The sequence below is a fragment of the Coprinopsis cinerea genome (assembly GCF_000182895.1).
Source record: "Coprinopsis cinerea okayama7#130 chromosome 10 map unlocalized cont3.10, whole genome shotgun sequence".
In the NCBI taxonomy this organism is placed as follows: domain Eukaryota; kingdom Fungi; phylum Basidiomycota; class Agaricomycetes; order Agaricales; family Psathyrellaceae; genus Coprinopsis; species Coprinopsis cinerea.
The window spans coordinates 295,358-323,218 of record NW_003307535.1 but is presented as its reverse complement, the minus strand read 5'-3'; the positions used below and the strand labels follow the sequence as shown (position 1 = coordinate 323,218).

The 27,861-nt window shown below is 52.1% G+C and overlaps 7 protein-coding genes across 7 annotated transcripts; 4 read left to right on the top strand and 3 right to left on the bottom strand.

The window, feature by feature from the left end:
- CC1G_01568 (long-chain-fatty-acid-CoA-ligase) lies at positions 1–2,704 on the bottom strand. The gene is made up of 5 exons (XM_001833839.2): positions 2,242–2,704; positions 1,285–2,192; positions 898–1,235; positions 468–845; positions 1–409 (listed from the first exon to the last, which is right to left on the bottom strand). Exons 1-5 carry the CDS (start codon positions 2,667–2,669, stop codon positions 392–394), a joined length of 2,070 nt encoding a protein of 689 aa, XP_001833891.1. The 5' UTR covers positions 2,670–2,704; the 3' UTR covers positions 1–391.
- A 1,859-nt stretch (positions 2,705–4,563) lies between these two features.
- On the bottom strand, positions 4,564–6,767 carry CC1G_01567 (hypothetical protein; the record flags this gene model as incomplete). The annotated part of the gene is made up of 6 exons (XM_001833838.2): positions 4,564–4,986; positions 5,048–5,720; positions 5,772–6,214; positions 6,267–6,337; positions 6,387–6,529; positions 6,640–6,767. The coding sequence occupies 6 exons, from the start codon at positions 6,765–6,767 to the stop codon at positions 4,564–4,566; spliced, it is 1,881 nt and encodes a 626-aa protein (XP_001833890.2).
- Positions 6,768–8,277: 1,510 nt separating this feature from the next.
- CC1G_01566 (fatty acid activator Faa4) lies at positions 8,278–10,676 on the top strand (the record flags this gene model as incomplete). The annotated part of the gene is made up of 6 exons (XM_001833837.1): positions 8,278–8,705; positions 8,804–9,711; positions 9,768–10,071; positions 10,126–10,159; positions 10,226–10,603; positions 10,659–10,676. The coding sequence occupies 6 exons, from the start codon at positions 8,278–8,280 to the stop codon at positions 10,674–10,676; spliced, it is 2,070 nt and encodes a 689-aa protein (XP_001833889.1).
- Positions 10,677–11,876: 1,200 nt separating this feature from the next.
- Positions 11,877–14,578, top strand: CC1G_01565 (other/FunK1 protein kinase; the record flags this gene model as incomplete). Its single annotated transcript, XM_001833836.2, has 9 exons — positions 11,877–12,072; positions 12,122–12,236; positions 12,328–13,001; positions 13,053–13,272; positions 13,331–13,424; positions 13,479–14,202; positions 14,278–14,293; positions 14,349–14,412; positions 14,477–14,578. 9 exons carry the CDS (start codon positions 11,877–11,879, stop codon positions 14,576–14,578), a joined length of 2,205 nt encoding a protein of 734 aa, XP_001833888.2.
- A 505-nt stretch (positions 14,579–15,083) lies between these two features.
- CC1G_01564 (hypothetical protein) lies at positions 15,084–16,643 on the top strand (the record flags this gene model as incomplete). The annotated part of the gene is made up of 2 exons (XM_001833835.2): positions 15,084–15,157; positions 15,227–16,643. 2 exons carry the CDS (start codon positions 15,084–15,086, stop codon positions 16,641–16,643), a joined length of 1,491 nt encoding a protein of 496 aa, XP_001833887.2.
- A 1,364-nt stretch (positions 16,644–18,007) lies between these two features.
- CC1G_01563 (hypothetical protein) lies at positions 18,008–20,373 on the top strand (the record flags this gene model as incomplete). Its single annotated transcript, XM_001833834.1, has 8 exons — positions 18,008–18,320; positions 18,377–18,389; positions 18,441–18,618; positions 18,674–18,879; positions 18,931–19,143; positions 19,194–19,515; positions 19,567–19,911; positions 19,975–20,373. 8 exons carry the CDS (start codon positions 18,008–18,010, stop codon positions 20,371–20,373), a joined length of 1,989 nt encoding a protein of 662 aa, XP_001833886.1.
- Positions 20,374–20,763: 390 nt separating this feature from the next.
- Positions 20,764–27,847, bottom strand: CC1G_01562 (hypothetical protein; the record flags this gene model as incomplete). Its single annotated transcript, XM_001833833.2, has 28 exons — positions 20,764–21,107; positions 21,171–21,269; positions 21,350–21,475; positions 21,534–21,671; positions 21,733–21,861; positions 21,912–22,010; positions 22,065–22,196; positions 22,249–22,374; positions 22,422–22,580; positions 22,642–22,764; positions 22,820–22,942; positions 23,003–23,146; positions 23,196–23,309; positions 23,366–23,488; positions 23,550–23,672; positions 23,728–24,000; positions 24,055–24,333; positions 24,399–24,578; positions 24,641–24,766; positions 24,831–25,103; positions 25,156–25,281; positions 25,337–25,621; positions 25,678–25,791; positions 25,845–26,006; positions 26,055–26,162; positions 26,214–27,507; positions 27,555–27,746; positions 27,809–27,847. 28 exons carry the CDS (start codon positions 27,845–27,847, stop codon positions 20,764–20,766), a joined length of 5,553 nt encoding a protein of 1,850 aa, XP_001833885.2.
- Positions 27,848–27,861: the final 14 nt, after the last annotated feature.

Genomic DNA, 27,861 nt, shown 5'->3' with positions numbered 1-27,861 from the left:
GGGCATAGTCAAGGACAATTCATACACGAGGGCGCACAATGGGAGAGGCATGATACCCCAACCCAACGCTAGTCAGTTACACATCCATTGCATAGCGAAACACGCAAAAAATATACAGCAGGGTAAGATTACACAAAACATTCGTCGAAACGCGTTGAAAGAAAATAATGGAAACTGTGACTGGGTGTGGAAAAGGAAAATGAAGTGACTGGCTACGTGAAACACAGGCGTGAAAATCCCAAGAGATAACTGAAGCACAATAAACAGAGAGACAGGAAATCATCAAAAAGATGGTATGGAGTGGGAATACTTATAAAACTACAGTCCCAAACATGAAGCAAAAGCGGGAAGAGAGACGAAGAGCGAAGGAGCGAGCGCGAGCAAAGTGAGATTAGACCTTGTACACAGCCTGGCACGCAAACGCGTCAGTAAAGGAACGGAGAGGAAGGAGATAAGTAAGAACATACGCTGATCTCCTCGCGGAAGTGCTTCGAGATCTTCGCGCGCTGGATCTTCTGTGCAGCCGTAACGAGCCCACTCTCGGGTGTCCACTCATCAGGCGTCAACACCACAGCCTGGAGAAGTTCGGGCTGCTTGAACCCATTCTTCTTGCCCACAGCATTGCACTCCTTCAAGATGAGATCCCGAACCTCATCCCGTGCACACAAAACACCAAGCTCAGCGGTTGAATCAAGACCCTTTGCGGAAAGCGTGTTTCGGAGATGGGCTTCGTGGGGGATAATGATCGCCATCGGTTGCTGAGCAGCAGGCACAGCGTGCACACAAATGTTGGCAACGAGGTTGCAAGACTTGTAAATGGCCTCCAAGCGCTCGAGGGCGATGTACTGTGGGTTGTATATTAAGAAATGGTCAAGACGATTTACAGAAGCGACTCACCTCGCCGCTGGCCAATTTGATCAAGTTCTTGAGACGGTCGATCAACGAGAGCGTTCCATCAGGGTTCCATTGACCGATATCGCCAGTTCGCAACCATCCATCCTTGAAGACGGTCTCGTCGCTGTTGAGGTCGGGACGCTTGTAGTAACCGGGAGTTACAGATGGACCGCGGATGCAAACTTCACCCTGAGGTGGGTTGTTGGTGGAAAGGTAGCCGGCATCGGGAGCGTCGAGGAGCTTGACTTCAGCCGAGGGAACGGGGAGACCGACAGAGTCGTATCTCATCAATTCGGGGGGAAGGATAGCGCACATGCCGCAGGTTTCGGTCATACCATATCCTAAAGGGAATGAGAATCCTGATACGCGAATGAACAGCATCGAACGTACCTTGCAGGACAGTCACCAAAGCAGTAGTCAGGAACTCTTGGGTCTCGCGAGAGATAGCGGCACCGCCAGAAAGAGCAAGACGGAGCCGACCTCCGGTAGCGGCGCGGACGCCAGAGAGAACGACGCTATCAGCGAGCGAAGCAAGAACAGGGATGTTCTTCTTCTTGGCGTTCATGGCGCCGTTGAAGACGCTCTTCTTGAGGGCACCGCCAGCGTGGACCTTGGCGAGAATTCCCTTGCGGATCGTCTCCCACACGGCGGGGACGCCGACCATGATCGTCGGCTTAAACGCGCTGATGTCACCTTGGCAATTCCTGACCGATGCATCGGTCAAGGTCTTGACGCGTCCGTAACCGGCTGGAACACCAACGAAGAGCATGATAAGCTCGACAATGTACTCGAGAACGTGTGCGAGAGGGAGATAAGCGAGGAAGGCATCGTCATAGGAGAGATGGTGACCGAGGAGGGAACGGACGGCACCGACGGAAGCGACGAGATTGGAATGCTTGATGATCACGCCCTTGGGGTTGCCAGTGCTACCGGAAGTGTACATGATGCAAGCAATAGTGTCGGGCTTCGGACGGCGGGCCTCGAGAGGCTCGACGGGCTTGTCCTTTCCGAGTTCCCTGAGCTGGCTGATGCTGAAGACCTGGATGGACTCGCGAACGGCGTGGATATCGTCAATGAGCTTCTGGGTGGGTTCACCGTCGAAAACGATGTATTTGACGGTGGGAGTGTTGGGGAGAACGCGGTAGAGTGTTGGGAGGAGTTCAGCGTTGGTGAAGAGACCGACACATTCGGGTTCATTGAGAGAATGGGTCAATCCCTCGACACCCAAGGTATCGTACGCGGTTGCAATCGTGGTGGAAATGGATGCGCAGGCGTGCGCCATCAACTGCCAATTGGGACTGCGATACTGTCAGTGCTACGTGGCGATGCTAGTTGCGGAGAACTCACCTGGTCTGTGCATAGACGTTGAAGATGTCCTTATCAGAGACACCAAGGTGAACAAGGGCGCGTGCGATCTCGGAGACGATCTCCTTGACCTCGATATAGCTGTGGAACTTGTAGTCGCTGAGCTCAAAGTACTTCCAGACCTTCTTCTCCTTGACCTCCTTGCCCTCGACGACCTTGGTCACTTCCTTCTCCTCCTCCACAATCTTGACGACCTCGCGCCAGCCGAGAGCCTTCTTGGAGCCATGTGTGCGTGCCGCATAGTCGACAATGTCGTACACGGTGTTAATCCCCTCCAGCGGTCGCTCGACGAGGCCGTCTTTGGCCAGGGTGCAGCGACGAACGCCGCCCTCACCTGGGCCTGCCGGTGGTGAGACCTCGTAGGAACCCTCGCCGTAGTATCCTGGCTTCAGCGTCTTGACCTTGGACATTGTGGACGGTGGGGAAGAAGAAAACGAGTCGATGGAGAAAGAGAAAGAGAAAGAAATATGGGAAACGCTCCTCACCGGCGACCTCCTTTACTCTTCCGTACCTACTTGGCACGTGATCGGAACTTTCCGCACGCCAAGTCATTCTCAGACTCCCATCTTGGGAGTCGCAGGGTCTTCCTGGCCCTTCTGTTGTTGGAATTTAAATGCTTGACATGTCCAGAACAAGAACTGTGCGTCAGACATTTAGACAGGCTATCTGTTCTGAGTCCATTTTTAGAACCTGAGACTTATCCTGTGAGCCTATCCAAGCGTCTCCCTACTACCCCGGATCTTCCTTCCCCGCCATGCCAAGGCAGGGTCCTCGACTCCAGCCCCTGTTTAGCGGTTCCGCTAAAACAGCTTCAATGGAAGACGCTGCTCGGTCTGACCGGTATCAAGTATCAATGTTCCTGAGTCCGGTCAATGAGCCGCTTGTATTGGCACAAGTCCTCCAGTACTCCCCAGCACTTGGAATTCGAAGAGTAACCATATGCACCGACTCGCGCAAGAAGAAGCGCCCAGCCAAGTCCTGACACACAGAAGATACCCATCTCTCTCTCAGCATCACCTGGAATTGCTCCCAACGGTCAGATTGAAGGCCCTGCCAAGGGCTCCCGTACGTTAAACAATGCGAAGCCCCTATCTAATATCGTCGTAGTGGTACCCCGTGCAAACACCTCTCCTCGTCGTACCCTTCGAGCTCAGGCGAGCTCCTGTACATTCAGCACCTCACCTCCTCCGAAGACCTTCCTCCGAAGTTCAAATACACACATACATACCTCCTTTCTACATACTCTCCGCGACCCGGAAATGGAATCAAACCACTCAAAACGGAGTGAACATCCAAGCATCGTGCCAAGACAGCATCGTCACTGACGTCGATGGCGTCCCCACGATCACCTCTGTGCATGGTCCCTTCACAGTTTCTCAAAGTCTCAACTCAACTGAGCCCTCATCAACTACCACCATGCCATCTTCAATCGAAACCGACTGGTCAGTTCTCGTTTCCCTCCAGTTTTCAAGGCTCGGAGCAATGGACCGCCTCTCCACCTCTGGCGCGCACACGACCACCCCCAAAATCGCCAATTTGACTTCACGATCGCCGAGGACGCGTCTAATAGTTCAGGCTATATCCTTGGACGACAACTGCTATGGAACTCAGCCACAGACACCTAATTCACCGAGCAATGGACGTCGAGGGAAGAATCTGGAAATTACGGTAATGGCGGTGGGCATTCTGCGTTTTTCGCCAGTAAAGCAGTGAGCAGCGAGTCTGCTTAGACGCTCTGGCCACTCATGCGAACACCTTCCCCCGAGTAGAAGTCTGGAACAGGTCGGTTATGGGAACAGTGGGAATGAACTGGGGGTCGACGACAATGTCTATTCAGGATGTCAAGTTGACATGTGTGTAGCCCTAGAGCTATGGATCGGCCAGTAATCGACCGTGTTGGTCTGGCATTAGCCACGATAAAGAAAGATAAAAGAAATGGACTTGGAAGGGGAGGACGAGGGTAAGGAATCGGATGGCTGAGGTCATGTTCGACGCCCTTCGCCATTGAAAGCAGTACTGTAATGCAGTGAGCCCAAGTGAGTCAGAGCGATGGGGGATTCCGAGGTTGCGTCCATGGGTAGTAGGGCTTCTCGTCACCTCCGCTGGCCTGTGCTTGGACCATGGCCATCGTCACGCGAGCGCGAGTTCCATTCGATCAACGTCACTTGAGCAGTAGGTAACCCTCTTTAAGGATGACCGACAGCCTATTCCGAGTCGATAATCGACGGAATGACCGATGCGTGTATTCGGTCCATAAAAAACAATGATCGCAAAGAAAACCATAGCCCCCACCAACCCCACCCTTCACTCCAACCCCGGCATCTCATAGTCCATCGGCACATCCTTCCTCTCCAACCACGCCGCATCCTCCCCTCCAAGATCCACACCAGTCCCACAATCCAGTCTCCGCCTCGTCGGAAGGTCCTTCACCTCCACTTTCGAGGGCGATGATGCCGGAGTCGGCGACCGTGACCCTCCAGCGACCGCATTCGTCGAACCCGACGACGCCTCAGTCCTCACGATCACAAAGTGCTCCCCATGCCACCCCAAAAAGTCCAAACTGGGCACCTGCTCAGCTATACTCCTCGCATTCCTCAACCACAAATCCGACTGAACCTGGAAATCCTTCTCCGACATCATATTAGGCTTGGGTCTCCGCTTGTTCGCAGACTGGAGGTGCAAGAACGAGAGCGAGGTGAATTTCTTGAAGTGGTGTGCGTATTCGTGCTGCAGAGGTGGTCAGCTGACGCGAGAAAAAAAAAAAAAGAAATGTGGATTGGGGACGTACCATAGGCTGCTGTGAGACCGCCGTTGCCAGACTAAGCGCGCCAACATTCCTCGGCAAGCACTCCACAAACGCTCTCACCACCTCCTCCGTCAAGCTGCCTATCCTCACACCAACCACCCGCAGGCCCGTCAATCCGGGCAAAATCCCCCTCACCATCTCCCACGGACACCCACCCAAATCCATCTTCCTCAGCCTCTTCCGCCCTTTGAGGAAGGCAGTCACCGATTCGTAGAGCCCAGGGTGGTCGTCCTGCCCTACCAGCACAAACCTGAACGACTCGAGGTGCGGCAAAAACGTATGCTCCCCATCGATAACCTGGTCAGATTTGAAAATCACCGTAGCCGACGCTGGCTCCTCGAACGTCCCATGCAGGGTGAGACTCTGCAGGTTATTTGCATGCGCAATACGGGCGAGGACAACGTGGGAGATGCGCGTATCGACGAGGTCGAGGTGGGTGAGGTTTTTGATGGTGGTGGATTGGAAGACCGAGTCCCAGCTGTGCTGCCGCTCGAGGTAGGCGCCGAGGATGAGGTGTTTGAGCGTCGACACGTTCTGGTCGAGCACGGTACGCACTTCGCCCATGTCGGCGAACCCGTCGTCGTCCTCTGCCCGCAGCGTGAATTTGCGAAGGTTCTTGAACGCTGAGACGCCGACTGCGTCGAAATGCCAGCCACTGAAGGATGATATCAGGATATATTGGTTGTAAGGAGAGGCTAGGACTCACACTAATCCCAGATGCTGCAAATTGGGATGGCTGGCCAAAACAGCTTTCACCACCTCTGCTCTCAGCTCTGGATATCCGATCCATTCAAAATCTTTGAGAGACCTGAATTCGGGTAAAGCAGTCTTGAATATCCTTATCATCAAATCGAGCATGTCGCCCTCTTCGTACGCCCAATGCAGCCGCAAGCATTTCACCCTGTTTGCAAAGATGGGGTCGTTCTTTGCCCTATCGAAGATGTCGAGGCCGCGGTTGAGGTTCTCCTGGTCGTCCGATCCAAAATAAAGATCTAGGGTATGGAAAATGTGGCGAGAGGCGATATCGCGGTAGAACGACGAAATGAAGAGCCATGTGCGGAGGTGGTATCGCGGGATAAACGACGCTATCCGTTCCCAGACTTCTAGTGGTGCCCGTTGATAAGCTGGTTCGTTTTTAAAGTGGATTTGCTGTGAATGTTGAGATTAAGATGTTGCTTTCAACGTGGTGCAGGGCACGCACCAGGCTCTTCTTCTGGAAATGCTGTTTCGCTATGTGGTTATTGGGGTCGTATTTCAGAACTGTATGAAAGTCTGATTTTCATTCAGTCATTGTTTTGGTAGATCTTGTAATAGAACGCACCTTGGTTAGCCTGAGCCAGTAACCTCTCCCCAGCAGCCCTCCTGGCTGATGCGCGTGCCAACAGCGCCCTCACAACCTCGCCCGGTGGAAGATTGGGTGTCTTCAGGTAGACATCAAAGTAATTTTCGACTTCAGATCCATACCTGCAAGGAATAAATGCCGTTAGCAACGTCGCCGCCTCCGAAGCCAGCTCCAGGACTACATCCGACGTCTACAGTCACAGTCGCATTTGTAGTCGTCGAGAAATACTCACTTCCCAGCGTCAATCAATGCCAGAGCAGTGTCCAACAGGAAGTTTGCTTTCCTCGACTGCGTCAAGGACTGAATCGCATTACAGACCGTTGAGGTGAGTTCGTCTGGTATCGTGGTGTTGGAAAACATTCGTAGCCTCGGAAGCTGACCCTAGTGTCTTGATTTCAATAGGCTTTCCAACGAGAGGTGGACCAGGATAGAACGAAAAGATGTCAAAACGTTAGAGTCAAAGATTGAGTCGTGTAGACAGTGGCAGAGGAAGCGAGCATCGGACACTGGCAGGCAAACTGCTCGATTGATTTGTTCCCAGGGCCACAATCGGGCGCCAGCCGGTTGGCGCGCGACCGACCAAACTATGTAAAACTAAGCACTCGAGGTGGAACTTAAGGTGTTTATGACTTTTCTCATGAGAATATGTTCCACATTTCTACTGCATCTTCTGCTGAGAACATTTCGATTCACAAGCTTCGAAAAGATGCTCAACGCCCACTTGGGAAGACCCGCGCAGGCGCATCAAATTCGTCTGATCCTAAAGTGACGGGCTTAGGGCGGGACTTTCTCACGCATGCTCTTCTTGAATCTTGATCCTCCACCACGCCACCAGCCATCATCCGAATTTCAGTATGAGCGACATCGAATTTCTACATGTTCCTCTCGCGAAATCTCCAGAACTGCTGTCTGTGGATCCACCAACGGTCCCAGGTCATTAATAACTGTTAGGTGCTATCCCTTGGGGCTCATTTCCAAGGGTTTAAGATCGACCGGCAACGTGCCAGTGCGGGCAGTCAGAGGGCTTGGTCGCATATATGATATCGATTCATAGCCTGTTCCCAGTGTCTCTTGTCCAAGTTCTCAGTCGTTCGAAAGTCTCCCAGGTAGCTCCGTGGGTCATCGTCTTGCACCGACGCGACCGCGCCTAGCGCCACTTTGCCAGTTCCACCACCGGGATGCTGGCAATTCAACTACCCAGCTGTTCTGCCGTTCAGAGCCAACTATTTGGCTTTCGGCGGAGTTCTGGCAGACCCTGACATGATCAGACAGCTGTATATTGCTGTATACGCCCTTGAAGGCAACTTCGGTCCATGAAGCAGACAATGACCGCCGAACTCAATTGGTTCTATGTACACCGTGAACGCCGCTGTTGGACGCCAATCGACACTTGGGCAATATCGACTGTCTCTTGGCGCCGTCACACACAAACTCTAACTTAACCGTCAACGACTGGATTTATCCCCTCTCGATCGCATGGCGCCTCGAGGTGACTCGCCTGCGGGGCAATCGTAGCAGGTATGTTCAGCATCCCCTCTCATGGATCCCGGGCCAAGCTCAATGAGAAGTGAATACAAGGCTGCTGCCAATTCATGTCTTGCGACCCAGCCGTCTTCGATGTTCGAAGTTTGACGTCGACGCCCACGTTCAGGGACCGTGGACGCAGGACGAAGGTTTGTCCAAATAGCCGCCCTTGATCCTTCCTTTGTGGGAGGGATCTCAATAGTGACGGCATCACCGTCCCAATCCCGTCACAAGCCAACTGTCACAACAATCCCGCCACTTATAAAAGTACAACCAAGGCGATGTTCCCATTCAACGCAATCATCTCTTTTCCCTTCCCCTTTCCCTCTCCACACCCTTAACCGTCATGGCGACGCTTTCGACCCTCAAGCCTGGATACTACGGTGAAGGCAGCGTGCAGGTTGCACCCGCTGCTGGTCCTGGTCAAGGACCCGTGCTCCGGTGTGCCCTATCCAAAGACGGTCTTCCCGAACGACCAATAGACGGTATCAACACGGTCTATGACGTCCTCACCTATGCCACACGAACACACGGTGGCCACAAAGCCATGGGCTGGCGCAACATCGTCGACACCATCGAGGAGGAGAAGGAAGTCACCAAGGTGGTCGGAGGTGAACAAGTGAAAGAGAAGAAAAAGTGGAAGTACTTCCAGTTGAGCGAGTACCAGTACATCAACTACATCGAGCTGCAAGAAATCGTGTCAGAGATTGCGAGGGGGTTGCATCATTTGGGGATTACGGAGAACGATATCTTCAACATCTACGCGCAGACAAGGTTCGTTCGAGCCCTTTCCACTTGCATTCCGGGTCGTACCCAGGGAATTGGTATCTAACCCCGCGTTACGTTCGTGGTACTGATGGTGTTCTCGACAGTCCCACTTGGCAATACATGTCCCATGGTTGTGGATCAATCTCGATTCCCATCGCTACTGCGTACGATACGCTTGGCGAGGAGGGCCTTATCCACTCTCTCAACGAGCCTGAATGTATTGGTGTGTTCACCAACGCCGAGCTCCTCCCCACCCTCAACCGCGTCCTCGCAAAGACACCGACCGTCAAATACATCATCTACGATGGCGAACCGTCATCCGCCCTCCTCGATAACCTCCGTTCCGTGCGCGACACCATCCAAGTCTACAGTCTCACACAATTACGCGAACTAGGACGCGACAAACCCGTCGAACCACTCGAAGCCCGTCGACCCAAACCCGAAACTATCGCTTGCATCATGTACACTTCCGGTAGCACAGGAAACCCCAAGGGTGTCGTACTCAAGCACTCGAACCTCATCGCCGGTGTAGGAGCATTCAAGGTCCTCATTGGCCATCATCTCGGTCGGGAAGACAGTATCCTCGCCTACCTCCCACTCGCCCACGTCCTCGAGTACATGGTTGAGCTCTGCTCGCTCTTCGCCGGGATGACCATTGGCTACGGGCGCGTCAAGACCCTTACCGATGCCTCGGTGCGTCATTGCAAGGGCGACATCAGCGAATTCAAACCTACACGGTTCGTCGGTGTACCAGCTGTCTGGGAGAACATCCGCAAGGGTATCCTCGCCAAAGTGGACACGGCTGGAGGATTGAAGAAGGTGATCTTCAATGGAGCCTATTGGGCGAAGAGCAACAAGATTCCCATCCTTTCTACGATTGCGGATAAGGTTGTATTTGGAGGTGTGCGGGCTGCCACTGGTGGACGGATCGCGTTCGCTTTGAGCGGAGGTGCGGCGATTAGTCCTGAGACGCACGAGTTCCTGTCGACTGCGTTGGTGGACATCTCGCAAGGTGCGTTTGGTCGATTCTTCTCTCACAGTGTTCGTTACTTATCAAACATATCTCAGGTTATGGCATGACGGAGACTTGCGGCATGATCTCCCTTGTACCACCAGAGCTGATGAGATACAAGTCTGTTGGCATCCCCTTCCCATCCGTCGAGATCAAGCTCCTCGACGTTCCTGATGCTGGGTACTTTTCGACCAACGACCCGCCCCAGGGTGAAGTCTGCGTTCGAGGCCCGTCAGTCACATCGGGCTACTACAAGCGGCCTGATCTCAACAACGACGAGAGTATATTCAAGGGCGGGTGGCTGCGCACTGGCGACGTTGGTCAATGGAATCCGGATGGTACTCTCACATTGATCGACCGGTAAGCTGGAACGTCGCCACCTCTCTGAAACTGTTATTGACGACGATATGATAGGATCAAGAATTTAATCAAGCTTGCTCAGGGCGAGGTATGGATCCATCTGCCTATCTATCATGACAGGGACGAAATCTAATCACGATTATGTTTTCACCAGTACATCGCCCTCGAGCGCCTAGAATCAATCTACAAATCCTGCAACCTCGTGGCAAACATCTGCGTGCACGCCGTTCCCGCCGCGAACCAACCGATGGGGATCATCATCCCGCAAGAAGTCCACCTCCGCAACACCCTTGCTTCCCTCAACCTCGATTCCACATCCGACCTGTCAGTCCTTTGCGCAAAAGACGAAGTGCGCAAGCTGATTTTGAAGGAGTGTAATGCGGTGGGGAGGAGGAATGGGTTTAAGCCGGTGGAGCTGCTGCAGGATGTGGTGCTGACGGCGGAGGAGTGGACTCCGGAGAATGGCCTTGTTACGGCTGCGCAGAAGATTCAGAGGGTGAAGATTGCGAAGACGTTCCATGAGCAGATTGAGGTGGGTCTCGCGATTCGATTTCTAGTACAGGGTACTGACTAGGTGTGCTGTGTAGGCTGTGTATAAACACTGAGCGGCTATTTTGTTTAGGGTTCTGAGTTTCTATTTCTATGTATTTCATCTTGACTGTATTACATCGTCCCATGTTGTATTCGTGTTTTTTGTACGACACTGCCCATGACATTACTTTTATTTCTTCCGCACGGATCTCCCGTCAGGACAGGAATTACGGTTGCTTTCGCTGTCTAGCGAGTTCGTGGAGGAATAGTAAGTGCCCGTCGGATAACCGCTGCTCCTACACGACTACGAGTGTTACTCGTGAACAAAAGCACTGACAAGATGAAAGGGACGAAGCTCTTCATGTTCTTTGCTGTAAAGTGCGTCCAGCTCCAATGCACCGTAGTCGCTAATATAAAGAAGATAACCCAGTCAGGTGCTGAGAAGTCGCCCAGAACTGGGACTGTAAGCGCCGATAGGCCAATGATCCCTGTCAGAAACCTTTGGAACAGATTCCTTAGTTCAACCACAGTGTCGAGAAGCTCAGGCTGAGGCTGAGGCCTAAAAGACTCACCCGAAGCGAACGGCGTACAGCAGCACTGGGCTTTTCTCGCCTTCGTTAGGTCTCCCGACCAGGAGGTCAACGCCCCAGAATCGCGAAGGCCAGCAATCATGATGATTCGAGGTGAAAGCGGAGAACCGTCATTGTGATGATGCCTTTGAGAGCCAATCTTCCCCTGCGGTTATGAACTCTACTTCACCGGATGATCCCCCTCCCGAGTACCCCCGTCGTTGTGTAGGTCAGTCAACAGTGGGGGTCTCCGAGAAGGCTTCTTCAAGTTCAAGTTAGGCACATCCTCATGTATCCCATGGATTTATGCATGTATTACGGTGTATCGTCCATATTGCGGCCAGTGCTTCCACTCTTTTGAGCACGAGTGGGGTTACTTACCATTACTTCTTCTTGAAGATGTTTGGAGGTTGAACGTTGAGCGACGGCCTCCAGCGGCTCGATGTAAGATCTGATTACCTTGATTGCCGTCGGCACAAAATATCAATGATTCACGCCGTGCCAGCTGGACTCAATCATTGCTCCCAAGACACCAGTAAGGGTGACTTGTACCAACATGCAGCTCAACGGGTATCCGAGCATTTTCGCCAGGCGGACGATGAGGGTGGCGATGCCCGGCCATCAGACGGCAGATGCGCGCGTCGGAATTGAAAGTTCAAAGTTGTGTCTTGACCACCACGTCGGTGCGGTGTCGCAGTCGGATACATGGAGCATGGTCGCTATCCGACGTTTGTCCTGGATGGGCCTGACGATTTTCTCTTGGAGGAGTTGCTGAAGCACTTGACGCTCGAGAGCGACGACCATTCTCTGAGCCTAGCGGGATCACCAGAGTTCGAGACACGAGACGACTTTTTGGCTGACGTGAATGCTACGTGCCAGCTAATCCGGCAGAGGAATTCCCGTGCGTACTCTACGATTCTCGAGGAATTCCACTCAACTCCTAAATCCAGATTTCCACGAATTGTTGGTCTTCAGAGATACCTCGAATCATGTCCAGGCCGGGAATGTATCCGATACCGGTACCAAAGCCAGACCTAGCTTTGTGGCAGGTCTTGAAGGACATTGGTACGGCAGCGGTGACACGGACGGAAAGGAACATTCGAAATCCCGAATTCCATGGCCCGCAATGAGGCTTGCCGGGGAGATCACTTCGAAGGGGTAAAAACGAGGAGGACCAGAGACAGGATGCTCGCACATACCTTGACCTCCTGCTTGATGCACGACCCGATTTCAAGGCCGCCTTTGGCCTGTTGGTGGGCGAGAAACATCTGCAGCTGTTGGTTGGACAAACAGGTTCAAGGATCTACGAATTCTCGTTTGCTTGGGGCACCCAGACGCTGAAGCGGGCGATGCTCGCGATGGTGTACCGACTCTATGACCCTGGCCAGTGGGCGCATCCCGACATCGAAATGGTCTATCAGCCAGCTTCGGGTGACAGCATACCGACGTGTGTCTACGACCTCACTTTTCAGCCAACGGATTCCGAACCACAGGTGGTGTGTCGCGACTTCATCTGTCGATATGGCGCCAACTCCTTCGGTACTCGGACGGACGTGTTTCATGGTGGCCCCGATCCTCCCGTTGTCGACGGTCACAGACTCAGAGTGGTCAAGATACAACTCTGCCATAAATCTCGTTTCGACGAAATCGAGGTGCTCAGACATGTCAAAGGAGTCCCGGGGGTGGTCGATATGCTCCGGTCTCGAGCCCTGACACATCTGTTTGGAGGTAGGGAAGAAGTATGGATCGGGATGGGTCAGGAGGGCGCGCCGTTTATGTCGATTGAGACCCCTCGGGAGATGCTCATGGTGGCCTACGACGCGCTGGAAAGTGAGTATTTACCTGTCACAGACTACCCCAGATGCTGACTGGCTACGCGAGTCACCCGAATTCTGAATGCCGAGCGCCGCGTTCTCCATCGCGACATTAGCACGGGGAACGTCATGTACCTTCGGCGACCAAGGGTTGCAGAGCGGCGGACACAACGAGACGAAACCCCAGATGAACGGCAGGCTGGAGAGGGCGGGGAAAAGGATGAGACCGGAGAGCAGAACAAGAACAAGCACCGTTACTGCTTCGTAAGACGTCTGCTTGGCAAGAGGTCCGTGCAGTTTGTCAGGCCTTTTCCCTGTCCTGACGATGCTGACCCTACATTTCAGCGACGACCCCAAGGAAACATCGACGCTGCTAATCGATTTCAATCACAGTGAAGTCTTGAGCTTACCTCGTAAGCCTGTTCGAGGAGAACGAACGGTGGGTTATATGGTTCTGTCGAGTTGTAGCGGCCGTTAATCGTTGCTCTTGCAGGGAACTCCTGGGTTCATGGCCAGGGCTGTCCACCGAGGAGAGCCACTCCATCTTGATCCCCGCTTTACTTTTGAATTTATAGCCATCCCAAATCCCCCAGAGACATACAAGAACCTGTTTCCAGGACGCCTCGCCCGGTTCAGCCTTTGCGACACGAAGGAGATCTTCGAGGCAGACGAAAAGGGAAACCCCCCGCACGACGTCGCCCCCTGGAGACACCAGCTATATCATGACGCTGAATCAATCTTTTGGCTTGTCCACTACTGGGCGCTGATGGCTATGCCGTCGACCAATGCCTATCCAAAACGCTCAATGAGGGATGAAGATATATGCATCCCCAACGACGTCTGGACGGGGCTGCTTACGGCTCGGAAAAGGCTCCCTGATGACCGATCTGTGTTCCACCCGAGCTATCGTGATCTTTTCCCTCTTCTCACGGACATGTCATATCACTTGGAAACTGACCCACATTGGCTCCCGCAAAGCTCACCCCGAGCCCAGCCCGACTACATCCACGAATGTTTCCAGCGGCTCATCCTTTCATTCCTCCAAAACAATTGGGACCAACCGTTCATGAGCCTGAAGAAATCCGTCAACCCTCGGAGCGTCTATAATACGTCTTTGATTCCATCCCGGTCATCTAGGCTGTTGTCATCAGCCCCAGCTCAACCTGGAACACCGCTAAAGCGGAGTTATGGATCGACATTTAGTGTTGACTTCCGAAGTGCGTATCTGCTGCCCTCCGCCTGTGACGTTTTCAACGCACGCTGACATCTATCTCCTGCTCTCGTCGATGTAGCCCTCGGAACCGAAGCGTGCGCGTGTAGAGTCGGTATCGTCTGATGCGGCTGAGCTATTGGAGTCGCCGAGGCTATCTCCTCCTCGATCGCCAGTTATGGGGAGCCCTCGGTCGACGTTCACTATTGCGCCTGGGGTGTGTAACCTTGCCTTTTTGTCTCAATCACACTGATGTTCATTTCTTGGTCTTTTCGGCGTAGCCTTCTGAACCGTCTGGTGAAACCTTCACCGAGTCTACCCCGATCCGGCCAGACGTGCCCCTCCCTCAGGATAAAGGGGACGATCCCTTCGTTCAGACATGATTCCTTTTGCTACGCTCGTCCACTTGCTTTCCCCGCTTTTTATCGCTTTTGCTGGCATTGCCGTTGTCTTTATGTACACGTAGAGCCCTCATCTGATATTAAATTTATTGTGACTTCTTAAATTCTTTTGAGCCTGAGTGAGATTAGGTTCTTGAATCAGATGTATGTACCACAGGCAGGAATTGCCTATGTAATCCCCGAAAACATTGCTGACACATCGTTTCGACAGACCGTTTGTCCACGCTCTGCCTGCACCCTAACGTTGGGCGAAAACATTGAAAGAGCAAATTATATACCTCTAAGATAACAAAGGAAACTTAAGCACAATTTGTGCAACCGATGTTCACGTGGAAAACATGTGTCAGACTTAGCACACACAAACGGTCAGTGGAAACGATTGTTTTCGGGGATTAAATTGGCAATTCCCCCCTGTGTACACAGTTGGGACGACGGCCTCCGACGGCTCGATGCCAGATCTGATTGCCTTGATTGCCGCCGGCACAAAATGTCAATGATTCGCGCCGTGCCAGCTGGACTCAATCATTGCTCCCAAGACCCCTTGCGAAATAGGCTCACTACGTACGTAGTCAACCTCTACTACTGTTCCCCAACTACATTCTGAAATCGTCATGTAGTGAACACGGCCAGAAAGACCATGTCCCCGTGCAGGAACGTCACCGCTGCTCCAATCGACTCAGTCCCTTACGAGGTGCTTGGAAGAATCTTCTTATACTATGTATACCATTTGGACGAGCCGGCAAACGAGACAGCGTCCCACCCTATCGCGGCGGCGGACAAATTTAACCAGAACTCGCCCCTCTTACTCTCCTCCGTCTACTCGCGCTGGCGTACCGTTGCTAACGGCACACCAGCCCTCTGGGCCAATATAGCTGTCGACAACCCTTCGGAGAACACTGTGTTCATATTCCAGCTATGGCTCGAACGCTCCCAGGGACTCCCCCTGGATCTTACTATCATCCAAAATTTCTGCAACCGTTCGCGTCACCTTTATGGCCCCAATAGCCCACTTGGACAGATCGTCACTGCCGCATTGACCCAATCGTTCCGGTGGAGGAATATAAAAATTTTGGCTCCGGAGAGAGAACTAAACATCCCAAAGTGGATGTCTATGCCCAACCTCAAATCCCTCGACGTTGCCATTTTTATCGAGCGAAATTTCAAATTGCGCCTACACCGCGAACTCTACTCCAGAATCTGTTCGGCCCCGACACTGCAGACCGTCAAATTCTCCGGCCAATGTTTTCGGCCCTCCTGGATACCCGGCATCCATTGGAGCAGCATCACGACTGTCAATATTGACGAAAGCATATCCTCAAACAAGTTATTGAAGATGTTCAAACTGGCCTCATCGATTCGAAAATGCTCGATCAAGAGACTCTTTCTCACATCGGCAGCACGCAAGCAGAACTTTGGGGTGATCGTGGCACCCTCCCTCCAGGAACTCGAACTACGGTTCACTGAAGGGTGCCCCTATTTCTTGGACCACCTCAGTTTACCTGCGCTGGTCAAATTGACTTTAGAAGTCCCATCCCCATTTTACGAGTACTATGGGGTGCAGGTACCACCCCGGGCTGGTCTATGGCAGCGTATTGCACAGCTGGGAGAACGATCAGAGTGGAAATTGACCGTCCTCGACTTCCATTGCATCACTCGCCGAAATGAATCCTCCAGCCACAACATCGGGACATGGGCGGCATCACCAGCATTCGCCCACCTGACAACCTTTCGCCATCACGGAGAAGGTGCATCACGGACACCTGTTGAGAGCTTAAGCGCCCTCACTTTCCGGGACACCTTCAAGCCTATGCCTCAACTCGAAACACTCGATTTGGAATTGGGCTTTCCATACCCCATGGAAGACACAGACGAGGCGATATGCGAGTTACTTCTGAGCCGAACGAAAGGTATCAACGACGCTACCTTGCGATACGCGAACTTCAAGATGAAATTGGATTCAGACATCTTGGATAAATGTTTCCCTCTGTTCACCGACCTAGAGATTCCTGGCGTTGTGATAGAGTGCACTTGCCTGTATCCTTCGTAAGCCGCACCAACGGGTGAGTCCAACTGGTATGACCTACTGGAGCATCGTTGACTGAATCATAATACTTATTATATAGAGCCATGCGCCTTCCTCAGACCTCCTGATCCAGTTGAACAACGAATTGCAACGCGAGCGGTTAACGCTCCTTTAGCCACGCCCCAATTCCATCTGATCTTCCTGCAAGTAATGTGTTTGTACTGTAATATACTTATATTCTTAATCTACAAATCTCGATTCGGCGGCCAGCGCTGCGACGAAGCTGTTACATCCGTAAACTACGACATTAGCGCCCATCACTGCATGACATGCCAAGGTTTGTATCAAGATGAGAAGAAAGAAAAAAAATACGGTGTAGCGCGCGCAGGTCAAGTTTCGCTCACCATGACCGTAAATACTTTCTGGACTCCGTCAGAAACACAGGCTACTAAGCAAGCAAGATATTAGAAGCAGTCTCGGTGCCTGCGTTCTAAAGTTAGAAGTGTCAGATCATTTTCCACGGTCGCGGACGCATATAGGCCTCTGTTATCTGTCCACTATTCATTCTCTCCTCCTTTTTTCCCCTTATCCCAACCAGAGAAGTTCATATGCTCTAAGTCTCAACCTTGGTGCGTACCTGGGCAAAGCGCGCCTCTTTCAAGTGATGCTACATTTAGGTCCCGATCTTACTAGGTGGCGAAGCGTGTTCTGCTTTTGAGAGCATGCAAGCGGCTGATATCCAGATGAAACCCGGCCCCTTGGGTCTTCTTAGGGTAGGCTGCTACTGGCTCTAGAGGCGTTTTCTCTGTCAAAGAGACCATCCTCTTTCTGGGTGTCGCGTCGGAAGGATTTCAATTTCGATCTTGAATCCCGCTACAATCTCACTGGGCATAAATAGGTTTCAAGAACAAGGTTTTCAATTACCATGTTCCTGGTATCAAACTTTCCTTTGTCTTACCAGATAAAGCTCTACAAATGTCAGTCTCCTTGCTGTTCACTTGGGCGAGTCGGAAATATTGATAGTGACATCATCCCTGTGTAGGGGCATTGTCCGGCTGTGTATTTCCGGCGATCTCTGGCAATGTTTCCCGCTTTGCAATGGCAACAATTATGTCCATCTGGCTACCTCCCTTGCTATAATATCCTGCCAAAACTTACTGACATCCAGGAAATTTCGCTGGTAAAGCCTGAATATTAATGGACTGAAGCTGGTCTTCGCCTCAGGGTCCCACGCGGAGCCTTTGCCGATTAAGCCGAGTCCGCCCAGCCACCGTTTTTGTATATTCCAAGGTGGCGGTGATGCCCTTGTGCTCTGTCGTTGCTGTCTCTCCTTTCTTTCTCTTCACGCTTTCCCTTCACCTCACATTCGTTTTGCCCGTTCTTTCTTTATGATCACCCGCAAGGCGCTTTCCGTCCTGAGCTGTGCCTCGCTGACACTGGCTCAGGTCACCGTTTACGGCCAGCTGCCCCTCGGCCAGATGCAGACGCAATCGACAACCGCGGAACTGCCAATGACGACGGTACGAGCAGCCTACAACAATACGCTCCTCCAAGTCCCAGAAATCCCAGCAGAAGGAATCACCAACGATTTCACCCTCCAACTAACACGAGATGCCAGCGCCGTGCCAGGCATCTCCATCCCTCATGTGGGATCGGCTTTCTATGGATTCTCGATTGAAATGTCAGTCATTAACCAAGTCCGTGAGTGCGTTTTCCTCGATTACGCTTTGCCTGAGTCTCAATAGACTGTCTTTCAGTTGGCAGGAACTCGTAAGTACAATTCCGAAGATTCTACGACTAGCGATGACGACGTTCTCCAAGCTCTTTCTTGAATGTGCCATTCCTGAACCTCCTCGCCAACCTCGAAGAGCGAGCAGGAAGTGTGGTTGTTCGACTGGGAGGAAACACTCAAGAATACGCTACCTACGTGGAGCAAGACGACCCAAGACTTGGACCAGGCCTCAGTTACGGCAAGACCGAGTCAACATCGACGGGAACCGTACGTCACACCCAGCGCCCCACTTGTGCTTGTTTGCTAAAGCTGCTTTGAACAGACGCTTACGCCAGCCGTCCTCTATACTATTGAAATGATCTACTCCTGCGGTAACATCTCTGAAAAGCTCAACGTCGATTGGTTCTTGGGTATCCCGTTCGAGGACCCCGTCAACTGGAGGCTGGATATCGCCGAGCTTGGCCAAGAAATTCTCGGTGACCGTCTTCGGGCGCTGCAAGCTGGAAACGAACCTGATTTCTATGAACGGTACGTTATTGTTTGATTGGTGCAATTCTGGTATGCCGAACATGTTGCCAGCTTCAATCGTCGACCGCCCGGCTACACCCCACAAATGTACCATGATGAAGTTGGCAACCTCATTGAAGTCATCGCCACGAACGATCGTATCCCTCGCAAGAACATCTTGCTCGGCCCAAGTACCTCTGGTCAAGTTTGGCAGGCGGAAGACGTTTTCGAGACTGGTTTCCTTGAGGAGTTCCAGGACCATTTGTATGGTATCACCGTCGAACAGTATGTTTCCAAAAACCGCGCTTCAAACACCACACTAACACGCTATGCAGCTACCCACACGACAACTGTGTAGCCATGTACGGCGGAAATCCCAACAACTTGCGGGACCCTCAAGCGATGCTTCCCTACTACCTGAACCACCAGAACGTCATCGAACTCGTTGCGCCCTACTACAACACCGGTAACCTTGCTATCGGCGCCGGCAAGCCACTGATGATGTTCGAAACTAACACCGCTTCTTGCGGTGGTTTCCCCGGTATCTCCAACTCATACGTCGCGGCCATTTGGGGATTGGACTACGGCTTCCAAATGGCGTATGCCAACTTCACCCATGCCATGTTGCACGTTGGTGGTCAGAACGTTTTCTATAACGTACGTACTCTCCTCGTGCCAAGCACCTCGTAGGCTGACCCCGTCTTCCAGCCCTTCACCGCACCCCCAACCGAGTACGCCGCCTTCAACCAATGGACTTTGGGCCCCATCTTCTACTCTGCATTGATCATGGCCGAAGCCTTCGGCAAGAGCGACACCGCCCGAGTCGTCGACCTGTTCGCTAACAGCGGCAGCGTCAGCACCCCCGCCTACGCCATCTACGAGAACGACCAGGTCAACAAGGTTGCGCTGTTCAACTACTTGTCGGATCCTACTGGTGCCCATGACATCAACGTTGCGCTTACCGTCGACGGAGGTGTCCCTTCGTCTGTGCGCGTCAAGTATTTGTTGGCCGAAACCGTCACAAGCAGGGACAACATCACTTGGGCTGGCCAGGTACGTCACAGCCAATATCTCTGACATGTCCCCTTGCTAACCTTCTTCCCCCCTCCCCCAAAGACTTTCGGCAACCAATTCGAAGTGGACGGCCGTCTCCGAGGCGAACTCAACGTCACCGAAGTACCATGCGACCAAGGCGAAAACGTGTGCCGCGTCCGTGTACCTGCTCCAGGCTTCGCATTGGTGTTCTTCAATGGCGAAGACGAGGCGGTCCGCGTCGCCCAAGCCTCGACGACGTTCGCTACGACTGTGCACTTGAAGTCGCACAACACCGCGACTGTGGATGCTGCTGCGCTCGCCACGTCCAATGGACACAGCGGTAAACAGAGAGCGGAGAAGATGGGTGGAACGAGTTTGGGCTTTAGGAAGCATGGCGCTGCTAGTGGACGTGCGAGCTTGGGGAAGAGTGGGTTGTTGAGTGCTATTGCTCTCGCTGCTGGAGCTTGGTTATTGGTATAAATTCGTTACGATCGTTCTTTTGAATTGGACTTTTTTTAAGTAGATTACTGACACTGACATTTGTAACTAATTACTGACTTATCAATAGGCTTGATTTCTGGATATAATGCTGGTTTCACGGATGCGGAGGGTTATTTTTGTGTAGTTTCATGTAAAACTGGCCTACGCTAACCTTGCAACAAAAATATCTCTTCCTCCAACATTCATCTCCTCTAGTGACCCTCGTCCAGCTGAACAGCAGAATAACAGACATACTGCGATGCGGAAGGGACTGGCTCAGGAGCCCAACGTCTTTGATCTTGGGCTTCCAACAGGAATTGTTTACCAATCGAAATTGAAAATCAAGGACATGTAAACACAAAGTATACTACTAGGCGCCCATCGCACTGATCAAAGATACCTCTCGGTCTCAAGCCAGTCGTCAACCTCGTTCTGTGTGGTATGCGGACCAAAAAGGGCAGCCATAAACCAATCAACCAAGTCATCTGGGAAGGGCCCTGCGACCTCCTGCACAACCCCTCCTCCGTTTTTCTCCGCATCTTCCGAGCTTGTCTTTAGACATCGAAGGCCAGTAGCCGAACTCGCGCCATGACCAAAGTAATAATGTAGGCCAGTGGCGAGGGAAAACTGGAACCTTTCCATGCTCGCCTCCGGGTTTGAGGTTAGAACAGACGCGAGCAGTAGCAGGATGTAGTCGAAGTGTCTCTGGTTGTGATTGGAATCTCTCAATCGACCTGCGGATTGGGGGGAGGGGATTAGGTCCACTCTAACGTTTCATATATCGTAGGTGATCTTACCGCATATGACGAGGTTTGCCAGAAGCTCTGCAGCATCATACGGAGGGTGCTCGTTCTGTACCAGAGATGATACAACCCAGGACGCGACCTTCTCACGAACTGGATGGAATCCCACCAAGAGCTTGTTCAATATTGTGGTGCGGGAGATACACAGGGTTCGGACGATAAGTCCCACTCACATCGATCGTCTTGCGACAATAACGAGATCAATTCCACTGCTGGAGTTCGAAGGTCCCTCCTTTGAAGCAACGCCAAAAACTGCGGACTTCCCGCCTTCACTACCGCAGGAATTTGTTCGAAGGTCACTGAAGAGCGTCGTTTTATCTGAGTCAACGGAGACGACCGTTTTTGAATGGCACTCACCTTCTTGACAAAGTTCGACCAGCAGCTCCAGAGCGGCCAAGCGGTTGTCGTCATACGGGTCTTTCAACGCGACTGTCTGAAGCTCAGCGGCGATCGAGGCCAGGGACCTGTAGCTCTCTTGGTCGACAGACCAATCGGCTGTGTTATGCAAATAAACGGTCAGACCGACCCACATAAGGAGGTATAAGTCGTTACCAACCTCTTCGCTGAACCTTCGTCAATGAAACGACGGCTGCTTTGCGTATATGACCTAGTGAATGCATCAATTTTGGCGTTAGAGATCTCGCCGTATTCAGCAGGGCGCCATTGTCATGTAGGACGTTGGATACTGGGCGTCTGGTCAAGCACAGGGCAGATCACAAGTGGACAAGGACGCACAGTTTTCGATGACCTTGAAGACAATAGTGGATCCACCGTCAATGATCGGCCCTGTAGCACACTCCTGCATCTTGTACAGTAGATCGATGGTGGTGTCAGCTGAAAGAGATCCCCGATTAGTGCTATGTCAGGCAGCTACTGGCTATTAAGCACCTGGAAGCGCTTTGGCGTTGATGAGGTCAAGCAAAAAATGCTCGGCTGCTCTTTGCACGGGGGTCCCTTCGTTTCTCATGGCAGCTTGGAGTAGTGATGATGCAAGGCCTTTCAGAAGGTTGGGAAATCTAACTGCTTTCAATGTTAGGGCCTCCTGTGCGCTGAGTAAGATTCCGACACGAACATCGCGAATTCTGTATCGAGAGACCTGCGCGCATTGTATCGATGACGCGGAGACGGCAAAGATGATTGGGGCCGTTGAGGGAAGCTTCAAAAGCCTTCGACAGGATGTCGGACAATGTCTTCCAGACTTCCAATCATTTAGTAAGGCCTCCACGGAACGCAATAGCAACGTACCGTTGCCCTTATCAACCTCCAGTAACTTCTGCAAGGCCTCGGCTGCCGCCAGGCGAACATCTTCGTCGTCATCCCCAGTGAACAGACCGACTAGAGTTGACCGTGCGTTACCCAAGGCGTCGTGAAGATTGTATACTATTCCGATGGCAAAAGGTGAATCTAGACCACGGAACCGCCGTTCAGCATCTCTGCCTTTAGTCAGAGCCTCGATCGAACGCACGAAGATCGATCGGCAACGTCGAAAGTGCCTTGATCCAAGCCAGACGAACTACCAAAGATTTGTCGTTTGATACTTGCAAACCATATCGAGGGGACTCGAATAGCTTTACGAAGAATTGCATTGCTGGAAATGGGATCGCAGTGAGACAGTGGATAGCGCATGGGCTAGAGATGCCTACCGAACTCGTGCTGCTCTACAAGGTCTGAGAGTGAGTGGATGGCTGTGAAACGAACTGATTCTTGTGGGTCGTGAAAAGCCAGGTCGGCGAGCCTTTCCAAGCCGGAAGCTCGATGAGGTGTGTCTATGCGCAGGCTCAAAGGATCAGTCAATAGCCACGATGTATAAGCACGACAGGGCCAACCGTTCTTAGAATGTGATAACCCGCTGGCTATGGCTTTCGCCCATGCTTTTCGAATCATCCCGCCATCACTATCAACGGTTCGTAAGGCGCCGCCTTTGTCCAAGGTCTTCTTTAAGAACTCGTCCCCGAAGGAGGACCCGTTCCCTTCAATGGAGGGTTATCCACGACTGGCAACTAGAAGGTGGACGCCTACCCTTTGTAGCATTCAGAATTCCCCCTAGGAAATCTGCAGCTGCCATGTGGCTCTGGTTATTTGGCCCGAAAGCAATCTCAATGAGCTCGTCGACAAAGGTCGCGTCTGGAATTCCTGTGACGGAAGGCATGTGAGAGAAAGAAGTGATACTGTCAACAAAATGTCCAAACCGTTATCGACGTAGAGGGCATGGGCCAGCTTAGGCCAAGGTATACCCGGATCAGACACTTCAAGTATTGCCTCCAAATGACGGGTTAGACCAAGTAGTTCTCTGATTTCTTCTTTGCTCTGCGCTGTTAGTTTTGTTTAAATTAGCCATGATGTCGTCCCATAGATGGGGACACGGTCAGTTACCTTGATCCAAGTCATTGCAGATCAATGTCAGAGACTCAACGGCCGCCCGGCGAACATCTGAGTCCTCGTCCTTTAGAGCTACCTCGAATGCCTTCGATATAGCGATCCGGTTCTCAGCAAAACCTATCGGAGTTCGTATGTCAATGGGCAATTTCAACTGTCGGATCGTGGCACCAACCTAGTTCCGTTGCGAGCTTTCCCAAAATCACCATCCAGGCTTCGCGTGCTCCCCACGAGTCGTCCTTGGAAAGTATATCATCTGTGTCGTGAACAATTCTTTTCAGAACCGCATTGCGCGCAACAGAAATCCAAGGTGGCTCATGACCAACGCTAATACATTGCTTATCCACCAGAGAGGCAAGACTTTCTAGTGCCCTCCGACGAACAGCACCGTTCTGGTCGTTGGTAGCCAGTTCAAGAAGCTTTCCAACCGACTTATGTGCGAGGTCATCTAGGAGAATATGTTAGGGGTAGGAGCGGGGTGGTGAGCAGTAAAAAGAGCCACCAGAGCCTTGCGCGAATATTTCCAGCAGTTGGGCCCATCGTTCCCGAACTTTCGTAACGGGATCACAAGACAGGGAATCAAGACCAAGGTCGGCGATGGTAAGCGCAACATCGGCGTTGGTGATATCAACCTGTCGGAACTTGGACTGGGGGCCACAATCCTTCGGAGGGATGCGAATCAGCTCGAGGATACATAGCAAGGCGTGCTCCCTAATGTCCTCTTCATTTCCAGTGTTCAATGCTTCAGCGGCGAGGAGATGAAAAACCTCGTTCCAGCCGGCTGCAAGGGCTCCAGGCAATTGGTTAAACACTTGGAGCACGAGAGGCAGTCACCCGAATACTCACGTTTTTGCGATACCTTCGTAAGGATTGATGTACAAGCGCGGCAGATATACCAGGGCGTACGGAACGCCATGGCTGTCATGAGAGCGAGCAGTGGAAGTTCAACCACTGTAAGAGTTTCTTCATTGCTTTCTTGGTCGAAGCTTCTTGAGATTATCTCGTGCACAGTGTCTCTAGTCTCATCTATAGCAACACTGAGTAAATAACCGATCGCCAATTCCAATACAGTTCATTATTGAACGCACCATTGCCACTGAGAAGCACGAGAATCCTGACCCATCCGCATGCACGGTACCACTGTGCGTGGTTTGTGGCCGAAGGTATGTCAACCTGCGGAGGGAGGTGGAAAACAATAATTTCCCGGTAAGTGTCTAAGAAATCAGACCATCGTGAGCAGAAGCAAGGGAATTTTATAGGTACTTCGATAACACCTACCGGCTTTGTTTACTAGTATCGAGAGCAATTTCGCGCCAGCTTTTTGGACGTCGTCATCGTCATCGTTGACTGCCAAGAGGACGAGGCCTTCAATAGCACGATCAATCATCGGGTCTTCCAGAAAGGCTTTAGCGTCTTGGTTGTGGAGTTCAGAGGCTGACTCTCGAGGGTCCGCTTCGCCAAATCCAGCAATCAAGCCCTTGATATCGCTTTCGCGGGCTATGTACTGCCAACTGAGTAAATAGCACCCCGTGATGTCGAATCCGAAATCAGCTATCCGCCTGTAAGTGAGTAGAGCAGTTGAATACAATACAAGGCGACAGACCATAGCGGAACAGTGTCTCCACGGCACATAAGCGGGTGGTGACTGTAGAGGACGGGTGCGATATTTGCTTCCAAAAGATACGGCTCAGATTCCAAGTAGTCGGGAAAGATTCGCCAGAAAATTTTCCTGTCCCGTTACTATTGGCAAGTAGTCGGAGGTTTGGGTAGATACGATGACGCACCAGCTTGGTTGAGCAGTCGCAGAACGTCAAATAAGGAACGGCGAACGTCCATACACGGGGTCGTGAAGGTAATGGCCATGATTTCTTGACATCTTTCGTCCAAGTCGTCTCTTTTCCCAAATATACGATCCAGAAAATGATTTTGCTCGCTGGAGAACTTTGAAATGATCCTAGCCACGACGGGTATGACTCTGGCGTGGACGGTAGCAACGGTGCAGCCAAGGACAAACTCCAGCAGTTCAACGAATAACTCTGAAAATGTATCGCTGAACTGGAGCCCTTCGACTAGATAGGTTTAGCGGGAGGAAGGTGACGGGGTTGGGAATTTGCGCAGAACTCACAATAGCATACAAGAAATTCTAAGGCATCCGACATGCTATTCTGGGCACCAGTCGATCTATTTTCATTGATGATTTGAAGTAAAGCTTTGATTCCTTGTCCTTCAATTAAGCGACCTATGGGGTGATGAGCGGGGCAGCACAATGAAAAGGGGTTTGAATAGCCTAACCTTCTTCACGGAGGGACAGAGCGAATGCGAATGCCGGCTTTCGAATACTTAGATTGGGATGGGAGATAGCTGTGTGAATATCGCAGGGCAGTCCCCGGGCCTCCAACGCTGCCTCGAGTGGATTATCCAATTGTTGTGATGCCTTGGATACCCATTGCGAGGCTGAGTCGGCCATAAGTGGGAGGAAACATAAGAGGACAGTCCACACACCATTCCGTTCCAAAAGCTGTTCCAGGTATCGATGACAAAGTTTACGGACCCTCTGCCTGTCGTCGTCTGCAACCGACCACCATTCACTTTTCCTGCCGTTGGCCATAGCTGGGGAATCCATCAATTACTGTAATGCGCATAATGTGCAAGGGTACTTACTTCTAGCCAAGTGCAGCCCGATGGCCATGGTGCAGGCCGTACGGAGATTTGGAAGTTCGCCCTCCAATCGATGTCCCCTCGTGGCGATGCCTCTGCAGGCCACCATGACGAAATTGCGGCGATCTCGAGTCGGGAGATTCCGTACGAGATTAACCCAAGGCTGTTCGTTGAGCTCCTCCAGAGAAAGATCTCCGAGGTGGTAGTTCATGAGGATCGCAGCCCTGATAGTAAAGGCCAGAGGGCGCAAAGACTCCGGGAAAATATCCCACCGATGAAAAGGATAACTCGGCCTAATTGAGCTCTTGAGCAATTCGTCCAAATCGCTTTCCGAACTGGCTTCCTGATCCTGCGAATGCTTGACGAACAGGGCGAAAACCTCCAGGTAGTTTCGCAAGACGTGTTGCTGAGTTGTATCAAGGCGCTCCACATGCACAATCTTTTGCAGCCGGTGAAGGCAGATAGCTGGTGCTTGTGAATTGGCCAGGAATGTCATATGATCGCGCGAAGGATTCTTCCAGAGCGAGAGCTCAGCAAAAGCCTCGTCCACATGAGCTCCCTTCTTCGATAGGATCAATCTTTGGTACAGAATTTTCGTCAGGACGTCCGGTACGAGGGGTTCCGATGTTTCAGGCTTCGAATCTTGCGGTCCTAGTAGATCTGTGGTCAGAGAATCCACAAGCATGAAGATCGACAATCTACCTTTCGTGATCTTGGCGTAGAGCCTGCGAAGCTTTTCTCGGTTGCCTAGTAGAATGGTCGACAAAGGAGTCTGGAGGGGACAGAACTCTCCACCGCGCCAAAGTGGGAGGAACGAGAGAACCAGATACACGGCAAAACTTAAAAGGACGGCGGCGAGAACGAATCCGCCCAACTTAGGGTGGTCTCGGAGAACGTGAAGTGCCAGCCCTAAGGCGAATAGGAAGAAGGCGAGTTGGACCAGGAACGGGACTACTGCGATTAGGTCCTGTAGCCCCCATGATGTCGCAGTTTGGTCCAGATTCCATCGTTTCACTGCTTCCGTCGATTGATGACTTGTGGAATTCGGAATGAGCTTGACTATCCAGCCGCGAGCCAGTCCGGCCATGATCGCGCTGAATAGGGTAATCAGCAGACTGGAGAACCAAAGCCCGTTAACCCAGACGAGGCTCGTATTGGGACGAAACTCCTGGGTGGGTGGTGGTAGTGAACGAACGCCGTTCCGTATATCCGCGAGCAAGGCTTCCTGTTCGTCCTCTCTAAGCTTCGAACGAGCTTCCACCAGGAAAGAAGCCACCACTCCGGCAAACAAACCAGCCTGTATCGAGGTAAACGGGATGAAAGCGGTTTCAGAAAAGAGCTTACGAAAAGCAGGAGAGATTCCATTTCGGTTTTCCACAATTCAACCTGTTCCTTTGCCTGGTCCGTCGCTTCGGTGAGATATAGAGACCAGACTTTGCCGTCTGTTTGATAGACAGTGTCGTCCGCTTTGGTAGAGCGGTCATGATCACCTTGCCCCACATCGACTCTGTGGTCCTGTGCCCGTGGGGCTGCCTGCTGGTCAATCCATGATTCACTCGTCAGGGTGTCGATGGGCGAGATAGAGGTGAATGACATACAGCGTGCGGTTTCCGTAACTCGTTGTGGGGGGTGGCCATCGTTTACCGATCGT

Excerpts from the sequence above, each read along its gene's own strand:
- CC1G_01568 (XM_001833839.2), bottom strand. The coding sequence starts at position 2,669 with ATGTCCAAGGTCAAGACGCTGAAGCCAGGATACTACGGCGAGGGTTCC. Across the intron at positions 1,236-1,284 it reads TTTGGTGACTGTCCTGCAAG|GATATGGTATGACCGAAACC; the intron begins GTACGTTCGATG and ends CATTCCCTTTAG. Across the intron at positions 846-897 it reads TCAAATTGGCCAGCGGCGAG|TACATCGCCCTCGAGCGCTT; the intron begins GTGAGTCGCTTC and ends TACAACCCACAG.